The 11,741-nt window shown below is 44.0% G+C and overlaps 2 protein-coding genes across 2 annotated transcripts; one reads left to right on the top strand and one right to left on the bottom strand.

Moving 5' to 3' along the window:
* Positions 1-922: 922 nt before the first annotated feature.
* Positions 923-2,695, bottom strand: LOC131224042 (reticuline oxidase-like). The gene has a single exon (XM_058219621.1). It carries the CDS (start codon positions 2,671-2,673, stop codon positions 934-936), a length of 1,740 nt encoding a protein of 579 aa, XP_058075604.1. The 5' UTR covers positions 2,674-2,695; the 3' UTR covers positions 923-933.
* Positions 2,696-7,058: 4,363 nt separating this feature from the next.
* LOC131224123 (uncharacterized) lies at positions 7,059-10,668 on the top strand. The gene is made up of 6 exons (XM_058219672.1): positions 7,059-7,362; positions 7,477-8,183; positions 8,586-9,198; positions 9,313-9,503; positions 9,977-10,153; positions 10,594-10,668. Exons 1-6 carry the CDS (start codon positions 7,059-7,061, stop codon positions 10,666-10,668), a joined length of 2,067 nt encoding a protein of 688 aa, XP_058075655.1.
* The last annotated feature ends 1,073 nt before the right edge of the window (positions 10,669-11,741 follow it).

The following is an 11,741-nucleotide window of genomic DNA, read 5'->3' as shown; positions in this document are numbered from 1 at the left end:
TCGCCAAATCGAGAAGCACGGACTCAATCCAAGCGTGAGCAGGAATCCCGAACAGTCTGACCCAGACCCCGTCGGCTCCAATAACCTCTTCAAGAGACCACATTTCAATTGCTTGGAGGCCCATTTCTTTATGAAGGGAAACATTCTTCCTGAAAGCATTCATCTTCTCCTCTGATTGGAACATCATCAGGAATTTTGATGTCAAAATCCTCACTATCTCCACATCAGCGAGCTTTGAAGTTGGATTCTTCAACGGTCCTGATAGCAGATCAATGTGAACCTGTTGATCCACCGCCGTCCCTGCCAATGCAAGCTTTAATTTATGCATCCTATTTTCCACTGCCCTTGGGTCAGCGACAGAAATGATATCCTGACCCACTTCTCTCCGAATATTGGATCCCTGGTTACCCCTAATAGCTGCATCAAGGAAAGCTCGATTTCTAGCCTTTTTTCGCATTGGGTATCCAGATCTAGGAACCATCGGCTTAGCAACCTGGGCGCCAGAATGCGATTTCGCCCAAGCAATATGAGCAACCCTACCATCAATCCGTCTTTCATGGAGGCAATAGATGGCGTTGAGAGCATCCTGTTCATAGCAGAAACGGATGAAGGCGAAGCCCCTAGATCAATTAAGCCGACAGTTCCACGGAATGAAAACATCCCTTATTTTACTGAATCTGCCAAAAATCCGAAGGAGATCCGCTTCCGTAGTATCAAATGTTAGGTTAGCTGCAAAGAGGGAGAAATAGGAGGTTGACAAGTGAGATTTCCACAATGCAACTCTCACCCACGGTTCCTCCCGATCTAGATTCTGAGCCTGATCATTGTCCCGCTCTAGATCTATCTTCCGCTCTCGATCTCGATTCCTCGCCAGGTCTCTCTCTTGCGCCAGGTCTTTCTCCTGATTACCATCACTCTCACCCAGAGTATCAATTAACTCCCCAAAATAAAATTACGGACTATTACAGACAAATTCAAAGTCAAATAACAACGCACGAAAAAAAATAAAAAATAAAATAAAAGAAACAAAAAACTACACACATCCCATCTACTGATAATACACACGTCCTTCACTACAAGCCGAGGGAGGAATATCTGTGGATGCCTGAAAACGTTGTTTGGATCGATCAACGTCTTCGCATGCACCAGTCGATCATAGTTCCCCAAGAAATATTTCTCACCCCAAGCCCTTGCAACCTCCACAGTTTCAACCCCATTCATGTTGGAATCCGACCAGTCGATCACGCCAAGATCAAGATCAACGCTGTTCACATACGCAGCCCTAGGGCCCACCAAATAGAAGGCCCCCATGTACTCGTAAAGCCTCCTAATCCCATCCAAATACTCTCCACTCTTCCCATCATCCTCCTCTCCCCATTGTAGGAAACAATCAATAGAATAGAGGTTTCCTGCTCTATGTGGGAAAGCTATTGCATCACTCTTTATCCTATCATTAATTCCACCGTAAGGGTCTAAAAAGAGAATTGCTTTATGCAGTTTTGATAATATCTCCAAAGCTCCTTTCAATCCAGCTAATGGTATTGGGACCTTCACATAGTCAGATTTTGACTTGATGAACGTCTTAAGATAGGCGAACCTGTTCTTCAAGTCTGCCACCGTACGCACGTTAGGATCTCCCATTATGAAAATGACACCTTCTGCCCAGCTCATCTCTTTGCAGTCTTGTAAGGTTACACCCAATTCAGGAAATGCGTTGCTTATGATGGCAAGAGCTGATGCCTTAGGCCCCAAGTAGAATCCAGTAAAGAACATGAAAATTTCAGTAGTGTTTATTGTTCCCGGCCAGACAAGCACCTGCAAGAAGAAATTCTCATCTAATTTTGGTGCAACGAGCTGCCATTTATGCCACAAACTGGCAGTTTGGCTCGTTGTACCGGATTTATCAATTCGGAACAATGTAACGTTTTCCGGCACTTCAAGTAGTCGGATTTTCCATGCAACCACCACACCCCAGTTTCCACCTCCGCCGCCCCGGATGGCCCAGAACACCTCTTTGCCCATGGACTTGCGGTCTAACAGCTGCCCATCTGCATCGACGAGGACGGCGTCTACAACGTGGTCAGCTGCAACCCCATACTTCCTTATCAATGCTCCGTAGCCACCACCGCTGATTTGGCCTCCGGTCCCCACCGTCGGGCACATGCCACCCGAGAACCCATGCCGGTTGCTTGCGGTCGCGATCGCATTGTACAGCTGGCCAAGAGTTGCACCGCCTTCAACCCAGGCTGTCTCGGATTCCAAGTCGACCGTGACCCGGTCGAGGTTCATCAAGTCTATTATCACAAATGGCCCATCGGCTACAGATGATAGACCCTCGAAGCTGTGGCCCCCAGACCTTAACCTGATTTCCCATGACCCCTTCCTCGAGCATCGGATCGCCGTCTGGACCTGGTATTTGTTTTCGGGGAATACAACCGCAATAGGCTTATTGAGAAAGGGCTTTGAAACTCTGAGGTTTTGGTTGGAGGAATAAAGGAAATGAAGGTAGTCAGGATTGTAACTGGTGGTGATGTTTGTTACCCCTCCTTGTGACAGGCACGTCGGAAGGTCTTCCCTACAGGCGCACGTTAGCAGAGAGCCAAGTAGGAGAAGGAAGTAGAGGCTTGTTTGGCTTTCCATGTTGGGGCAATAAAAGAAGATGAATGGTTGCATGTATTTGTATGTATTTATAAGAGAAGCTTTCTCGGGAACGTGTAGGATGCACGAACGATTCGAGAGTTGCTATCCTTTGCTATTCTCATTTGTATTCTATTGCATGCGAAAAACGCTTGCATGACGAGGGGTTGTCGCGTGGGGCCGTGACTTTTCGCTGACGTGGCTGTTGGACCCCATGTGGATGAGATCCACCCCGTCCATCAGGTATTTGGACGGGGGCCCAGAACTCAGGTGGGCTAAATCAAGGGGAACGGTTGAGATGGAAAAGCTCCACCAATAAAGTAGTCCAAATCGTGTTTGGGTTGCACCGACAAGTTTATATGTCATCCAATCCACTCATCTGATGACACACCAGGATGAATGATTCCCTAAAGATCAGGACATTTCAAGACTTATGTAGGCCATACAATATTTAATTTTTAGGCATGATTTTACACCGTTACCTACGGTGTAGGTGACCTGAGTCTTGGATTGCAATGAGATTTTGGATCAATGGTGAAAATGTATCAATGGACCTAATGGACAGGATGGATCTGATGTACGTGCACTCCCTTCTGGTGCACGGTTAGCTGGAGGCACGCCCTCCTGGTCTGGCCTGTCGCAGTTTGTCGTTTCAGAAAAGATGCTTATTCTATTTTATTAGGCAATGAAATAAAACTCAATACGCTTTGGATTTTTAGGTTTTGAGTAAAAATGGTTGCTGCCGAGTTTTAGGTGTCATTCGAGTTGGACAGTTAAGATTTTTTATTTTATTTTTATTTATTTATTTATTTTAAGTTGGACAGTTAAGATCATTTGATTAGCATGAGATTTAATCATTGCCAATTTATGGTGGGACCCTCCAAATTAGCGGTTTGGATCATCTAATCTTTTGTCTTTTTTGCTAGGAAAAAAAAAAAAAACCGTTTGACTGCCACTCAAAGGTTTCACATCTGGTGGGGTGGTGGGGTAGGGCTGTCAAACCGGTCAGGTTCAGCTCTTGTACCTGAGCATCCGTAACTGAACTAACCATATATATATATATATATATATATAGAGAGAGAGAGAGAGAGAGAGAGAGAGAGAGAGAGAGAGAGAGAGAGAGGAAATAGTTCGTCTGTGGTGGGACGCAACAAGTCAATGGCCCGGATTACCAGATTTTTGGGCCCCATGCCCAGATTTGAAACCCCACTCATGCTATCGAAAACGAGTATGCACATTGCGAATGTATTCAGAACTGGCGAAGACTGAATTCACAAGACATGACTATTGATGGGCCATTTTTACATCATCAATAGAACAATCCTGATTGTTAGATCACAGCTTATGAACAAATTGATAAAGTAAAACTGATCATCATTTATACATATGGTGCAGGATCCAGGATAGAAGAGATGACTATGGCGTGCAGAAGAAGAGACTGAATGGGCAAACAACAGAATCTAGGGTATTGTTAGGTGGGACCTCCATGAGCAAGCCTTGTAAATAAAAAATAAAAAATCACGATCTGACGGCCGTATATCATTTGGATCCCGGGCATACGAGGAAAATGGATGGCTAGGAAAAAAAGCCGACCAACGAAGCATGCACATATCACACGGCAAATTAATGATTAAACCAGCTAGATGTTTGGGCCGCGAACATTTTTAGTGGGTTCCACCTGCTGAGTGACCCGGATCTCACACTATTCAACATGTGTGCCACAAACTCCGTCTTTGATGACTTGTGCCAATCCCTCGATTTATGTGATTTTGGACATGTGGCTCACGTCTTGAGATGCAAATTTCCTAAAAGAAATTTCTAAACTGTGACACTTGTGCACAACATCCGTAACATGGATGTCGTGCAGGATGATTTGCATTCTGCCTTTCGGCTGCAGCAGCAGTTTGGTTGACCAAGAAATTTGTGGGTTGAACGAAGCTCACTGCAATGCTTTTTGGTTAATCGATAACTCTTTCAGTCGACTAAAAGTCTTCGTTGAAAAGCTCCTGCAACTAGCGATTTATGCGTTTTTCCCTGAGTAAAGGGTATTTAAGCTCTTTTTTTTTTTTTTTTTTTTAAAGCTTAATTTCAAATTAGGATTTATACCAGATGAATGTTTTCTCTCTAAGGACAAGGGTTTGCAAGGTGAGAGGGTTTTCAGTGGTTATAAGTGTTTGGGAAGGGTTTTCTAATAGTTTTGTATAGCAAAGGGAAATCGGATGATCCAGTGATAGAAGAAGATGAGCGGTGTACTCGAAGATTTTGATTATATATAGTTGAGATTTCTATCACTTAATTTGTGTCATGGTCTTTTACCGCAAGGCTTTTCCACGTAAAATATTGTGTGTTCTGTGGTTGATTATTTTTTGTTTGGTTATTTTCTTTATTTATTGTTCTATCTTCATTTATCTTGCTTCAACAAAGTATACAGATTAGCAGTGGTATTAGATCTGAATTTCTAATATCTAGGGTTTGATTCGGGTTTGTTGTGGCTCGGGTTTACATCATTGTGATGTGATAAGAAACTGATTTACTCCAACAAACTGGTATCAGAGTATCAGGTTAGATATTTGGGATTCAACGAAGATGTCACGATCAAAATTCGATATATAAAAATTTGATTGGAAGAACTATTTTAGTTTATGGTAGTGGAAGGGTTAAGGATATTCTAGTTTCACAAGGGTTGAAGTGTTGTTGGAAACAAAATTTGAGAAGATGTCAAATGATGAATGGAGCAATCTCAAGGAGAAAGCTATGAGTACTACCTATTTGTGTCTATATCAGATAAGGCTATGTATAATGTTCTGAATGAAGAATCTCTCCTAAAGATGTGAAAGAAGCTAGAAGTCCTATACATGTCGAAGTCCCTAACAAATAAATTGTTTGTGAATAAACAACTTTTTGGTCTAGAATTAAGGAATAATCAGCTCCTAGAGAACATGAATACATTTACAAAGGTGTGTAGTGAGTTGGTAAGGCTCGAAGAGATGATCACGGAAGCAGACAAAGCGGTGCTACGTCTAACATTGCTTCATGCATCATACAACCATCTTATCACTACTCTGTTGTATGGGAAGAATATAGTGAAGCTGGAAGAGATCACTGCGGCTCTTGTTTCTAATTAGAAAAAAAAGTTGGTTGATGAGGACTCTCAGGTGGAAGGGTTAGTTGTGAAAGGGAGCCATGGACATGGGTGATCCGTTGAGTGAACTCGATCTGAAAAGAAAAAAAAAAGTCTAGATTGAAATTAAATGAAAAGGACAGATGCTTTTATTATGACATAAAACAACACTTCAAGAGAAACTGTCAAAAATTGAATGATGACTTTGAATGAAAAGGAAAATGGAACACAGGTGAATTAGCGAGTCTAACAGAAGAAAACTCATAAGGAGACCTCATTTTGGTCTCTTCAGGTACAAGTCGTCTCTTGGATACTAGATTTAGGATGTTCGTTTCACATGTGCGGATATGACTTGGTTTGATTCGTACAACTCCTATAATGGTGAACGTATTCTGATGGGAAATGATGTAGCATGCAAGGCCTTGAGAACGAGAACCATCAAGGTAAGGATGTTTGACGGAGTGATTCAGATTCTAGGTGATGTCAGGCATGTCCTGAAGCTAAAGAAAAACTTAATATAATTGGGGCTTTTAAATATGAACAGTTGCATGTTCACCATAACAGGCAATGTAATCGAAGTCACCAAAGGTGCAATGAGGTTGATGAAGGGATAAAAGATTGGAAATCTATATAAGTTAGTTGGGAGCACAATTATGGGTGAGGCCGCTACCACCTCACATGCAGAATGCGGCACAAATGATACAAATCTTTGGCATATGCAGTTAAGGCATAAGAGTAAGATGGGCAAGATGGAACTACACAAACAGAAACTGTTAAAGGGAGTTAAGACATGCAATGTAGATTTCCGTGAGCATTGTAACATAGGCAAGCAGTATAGGATAAGGTTTAAGATTGCTGCACACACTAGCGGGGGGGGGGGGTACTCGACTATATTCATTCCGATGTTAGGGGGCTGGTGATAGTACCTTATAAGGGAGGGGAGGGCCGATACTTCATGACCTTCATAAATGATTACTTGAGGAAGGTTTGGGTTTACTTCTTGAAATATAAGACTAATATGTTCTTCAGGTTCAAGCAATAGAAGGCAGATGTAGAGACAAAAACTAATAAATAGGTTAAGTGTCTCAGGTTAGAGTACTATAGTACAGAGTATAGAGAGATAAAATTCATGAAATTCTGTAAAGATTAAGGCATCATAAAGTACTTCTTGAGGCGGGATGGGGCCCCCGGGCCGGATGGCTTCTTTGGGTCTTTCTTTTCTGCATGTTGGGAAATAATTGCGGTGGATATCCATCAAGCTGCGGTGTTTTTCTTCCAAGGCGGGAAACCTCCAAGGGCAATGACTACTTCTCTGATCTACTTAATCCCCAAGATTTCCTCGCCCAAGGGGTTCTCAGATTTCCTTTCGATAAGCCTCTGTAACTGCGTCTATAAGATTCTTTCCAAGATCATTGCTGCTAGACTGAGTAAGATTCTTCCGTCCATCATCTCCCCAGAGCAAGGGGCCTTCATCCAAGGTAGAGCGATCTTGGAAAATATCGCTTTAGCTCAGGAGCTTTTCAGAGAGATTAACAAAAAGGTGAGGGGAGGGAACATCGTTTTAAAGCTCGATATGGAGAAAGCTTATGACAGGGTGGAGTGGGGTTTTCTTAAGAAAGTTCTGCTTCGTTTCGGGTTTAGCCAAGGGTGGGTTGAACTGGTGGAAAAATGCTAGGATAATTGTTGATTTTCTGTTCTGGTAAATGGTGTTGCCGCAGGTTTCTTTAAATCTACCCGCGGTCTCAGGCAAGGTGACCCATTGTCCCTGGGTCTCTTCATTATCTTGGCGGAGGTACTGAGCAGGGGGCTGAAAAGGTTGGTCGAGTGGGGTTTTTGCCAACCTTTCAAGCTAATGAGAGGATGCCCCTTACTCTCCCACCTTTTGTATGTGGACGATACTCTGCTCTTCCTGAATGGTGGTTTGTCATCCCTTATAAACTCCAAAGCTTTTCTAGTCGCATATCAGGCAGCTTCGGGCCAACTTATCAACCATCACAAGAGTAGCTTTTTCAGCTCCAACAAAATTTCTTCCTCCAAAAACTGGTCCATTGAGAGGCTGCTCGGAATCAGTAAATCTTCCTCCACTCTTTCCTATCTAGGTGTGCCCATCGCAGCTAGGAGGCTGATTTTGAGTGACTTCCAGCCTTTAATTGATAAGGTGGATAATCGTTTCAGGTGGTGGCAGTCGAGGTTCCTTTCTCAGGCGGGCAGAGTAGTTTTGTTTAAGGACATTCTCGCTTCGATCCCGGTGCATACCTTAGCTGCAGTTCACCTGTCGGCTCAGGTTTTGTCGATGCTAGAGAAATGTTTTGCCAACTTTTACCGGGGCTGGGATGCCGGGAAAAAGAAGCTTCATTGGAAGAGTTCGAAGGTCATTTCTTGCCCGCACGATGAGGAAGGGCTGGGTATCATGAAGCTGGCTGAGGTCATGTTGGCCTTTCGTCTAAAAATGGCATGGAACATCATTTTCAATAGGGGGCATAGTTTGTGGGGTTCATACATGGTGGTCAGATACACCCGGGATCTGTCCAACTAGGGCCGCACATCTACACATCCTTCCCAGCTTTGGAAGAAGACCCTGCGACTTAAAAGTTTCCAATTCCGTTAGAGTATTGGCGATGGTAGCAGCAACCTCTGGTCGGTTAATTGGACTGGTCTGGGCCCTCTCCACGATTTGTCTATGGCTCCTATCCCGCCTGAGTTGCTTGATCTCCGAGTGAATTAGCTACTGGGCAGCAGCGGCTCGCTTCCCCCATCCACGGTGCTTACACTACTCCCACAAAATGTCATTGATCATATCTTCCATGAGGGTCTCTGCCTTTCTCAGGGGCCGGATGCCCCTTTCTGGCCTCATTCCCCGTCTGGAGCCTTCTCTGTCAGCTCTGCCTGGAGCGTTAGCAGGTCCAGTGAGCCTCGTCGGAGTTGGGCCAGGTGCATCTGGCATGGGAGTATACCTCCTCAGATGTCTAATTTTCTGTGGAGGCCATTGAACAATGCCATCCCAGTGGATAGTGCGATCCAGGCCCGCGGTATCCCCCTCGCATCAAAGTGTGTTTGTTGTCAGGCCACCCCTGCACAGAGGTATGTAGTTGAGACTCTTCCCCATCTTTTGCTGGAGAGCGAGTTGGCAGTGCGAGCCTGGAATTTCCTTGGTTCCTGCTTCGGCATCAATGTCATGCCGGCCTCCTCCCTTGAAGCCAGGGTGGCCCAATGGTGTGGTGCTCATCCGAACTCTTCCTCCTCACCGCTGATGCACAGGATAGCTCTGGGTGTGCTGATGTGGGTGATCTCTAAGGCTAGAAATGCTGCTCGTTTTAACAACAAGCCGATTTCCATATCTGCCATTTCTGCTTATCTTTCCTGGTGGATCTTTGCCATTTCTGGCACATCCTTCTCTCCTTTGGGGATTGCTGTCGGTCTGAGTTCCCCTCACCATTCAGGTGGGTCACCTGTGGCTATGCATCCAGTGGTAGTGAAATAGACCAAACCTTCAATTAGGTGGGTAAAGGTCAATGTTGATAGGTCTTCCAGGGGAAACCCGGGTGCATCTGGAGGTGGAGGCGTTTGCAGAGATGAAAACGACACTTTCATGTTTGCCTTTGTGTTTGGCTATGAGGAGGGGTCGAACACGTATGCGGAGCTTCATGCAGTTTTGGACGGAATTTCTGGGTGTATCTCCAAGGGGTTCCCTAATGTGGAGGTGAAGTCAGACTCGCAGTTGGTGATTGGCATGTTATCTAGCCAGGTTCACCTGGGCTGGAAATGGAAGAGCTGGATTATGAGGATTGAGGCATTGAAGTCGGGTACACAAATTATCTTCTCGCATATTTTCAGGGAAAGTAATGCTCCTGTGGATGCCTTGGCTCGTTTAGGCAGCGTGAACCAAGCTCCTCTCTTTTTTTATGTTGTTATGGACATTCCCTGTCAGATTAGAGGTCTCCTTCTCCTTGATAAGGTCAGCCTGGGGGCGATCCGTATTTGCTAGAGGTTTCTTGTTTGTTTCTTTTTGGTTAGCTTATGATAGGCGTTTCCTGGGTCCTTTTCTCCTGGGGATGCCCGAATGTAATTAATCTTCCTCATCAATGAATTCCCTCTTTTTTGGAGAAAAAAAAGTACTTCTCAAATCCATGAACTCCACAACAAAATAGGGTCTGACGTTTGGGGACATTTTGAACGGATCTTCGACTTCCCTCCATGCCCAATCTATCAATCCTTCAGAGATTTCTCCAATGGACTGACAGAGCTAGCAGAAAGTATAGAGTTCCCCCCCTCTCTGGCCTCGCCCTCAGTATCATCGTTTTGGAAATCTGGATCAACAGAAACTCTGCTCGCTTTGAAGACCGCTCGATGCCCGCCTCCCGCATTATCTCCTCCAACGTCTCTCGCTGGCTGAAGGTAGGCCTCACTATGAGCTTCATATTTCTTAAAAATCAGGTTGGTTCACTCACCCGGTGGGACTTAGCGGGACATATGTTGAGTGAGACCATCAAAAGTCCATGGCATCTCGAATAATGGATTGGATTTATTTTATTTTATGTTGTTTGGCCAAAATTAAGGTGTGAGAACACTTACAATATTATTCAATCGGACTGTTTATCTTTTCAGCCAGGCCCTTTTAAAACACACAAGGGGCGTCAATTATCACACGAATGAAAGACAGGAACTACATTTCCTGTTAAATAAAAAATGGGGAGGCTGCCGGGTTGGCAAGGCAGATGCATCCAAGACAGCAGCTTAACAGATAGCGAAGACCGATCCAAGAAACTCGTGAGAGCATCTGCTGTGCGAGTCTGGGAGCACATGGCTGCACGAATCTCTATAACAATAACAAATAGGGACGTGGATTGCCTGCGGATGTTGCCGGTATCAAGCTGACTGCCGGACAGTACTGCTCTGTTAACCCCCTATGACGTACCTGTTTTATCCTGGCTATTCAAATTTTCGGAACATTTTAGGGCATGAGCTCATACCCCTCAATCAATGGTAAGCCCCGTAGTAAGTTATGGGTTCAAGTACCCATGTGGTGTGTGTGGGTGTCAGGGTGTGTGTGAAAAAAGGGAGATCCAAATCTCACGTGGACCACACCACAGGAATTAGTGGTGATTGAACACCCACCATTAAAACTTTCTTGGGAGTCACAAAAGTTTTAGATGACGCTGATGATTATGATTTCTTTGACCTACTCATCAGGATGGATGGTAAATAAATATTATAGTGGAGGCTGAAAAGTTGTTAATGGTGGGCATTTAATCACCTCTTCTCTTTTTGGCGCGGTTCACGTGAGATTTATATCCATTTTAATTTTGAGCTCGTGCCTTAAATTATTTGAAAAAAAAAATGGATGGACGGTATGGATAAAACACATATCATGGTGAGGCTATAAAGCACTACCGGAATGGATTACGTGTTACCTAGGGTAACCCTTATTGTGCAGCCCACCCTGATGATTTTCCGTATATCCGTACAGTTCATTTATTTTTTTCATCCCATTTTAGGATGTGGTGCTAAATATTAAGCAAATCCAAATATGGCACAGTGGTAGACTCTCTAGGGTTTCAACACGAGGCTACGGTTTAGATCACCCGTGTGGTGTGAGTGCATGGGTGGAGGTGTGCGTGTCTCGGGAGGGGTGTGTGTTTTTAATTTATTTTTATAAAAAAGCAAATTCAAATTCAGGTGCAATACACCGCAGGAAAAAGTGGTGATTCGACCACAAAACTTCTTGGGGCCCACCTCATCCAACTTCTTGGTAAGATTACACATATATGGATAAAGGAAAACATAAAATATAAGCTTGATCCAAAACTTATGTGGCTTAAAAAAATTTTCAATGATAGACATTCAATTCACACTGTTTCTTGTGTCGTGGTTCACTTAAACTTTGGATATGCTTAGTTTTTGGGTTCTAGCCCTAAAATTATCTGGTAAAATGGATGGACGGAGGAGATAAAATACATAAATCACGGTGGCCCTAAAAAATTTA

This window comes from Magnolia sinica, chromosome 13 (genome assembly GCF_029962835.1).
Source record: "Magnolia sinica isolate HGM2019 chromosome 13, MsV1, whole genome shotgun sequence".
NCBI classification, from domain to species: domain Eukaryota; kingdom Viridiplantae; phylum Streptophyta; class Magnoliopsida; order Magnoliales; family Magnoliaceae; genus Magnolia; species Magnolia sinica.
The sequence above is the reverse complement of the archived record's forward strand: the minus strand, read 5'-3'. Positions and strand labels throughout refer to the sequence as shown.

Coding starts and splice junctions, on each gene's coding strand:
- LOC131224042 (XM_058219621.1), bottom strand. CDS start 2,673: ATGCAACCATTCATCTTCTTTTATTGCCCCAACATGGAAAGCCAAACA.
- LOC131224123 (XM_058219672.1), top strand. CDS start 7,059: ATGACTACTTCTCTGATCTACTTAATCCCCAAGATTTCCTCGCCCAAG. Junction 7,363..7,476: donor TTATGACAGGGTGGAGTGGG/GTTTTCTTAAGA, acceptor GTGTTGCCGCAG/GTTTCTTTAAATCTACCCGC. Junction 8,184..8,585: donor GTATCATGAAGCTGGCTGAG/GTCATGTTGGCC, acceptor TGCCTTTCTCAG/GGGCCGGATGCCCCTTTCTG.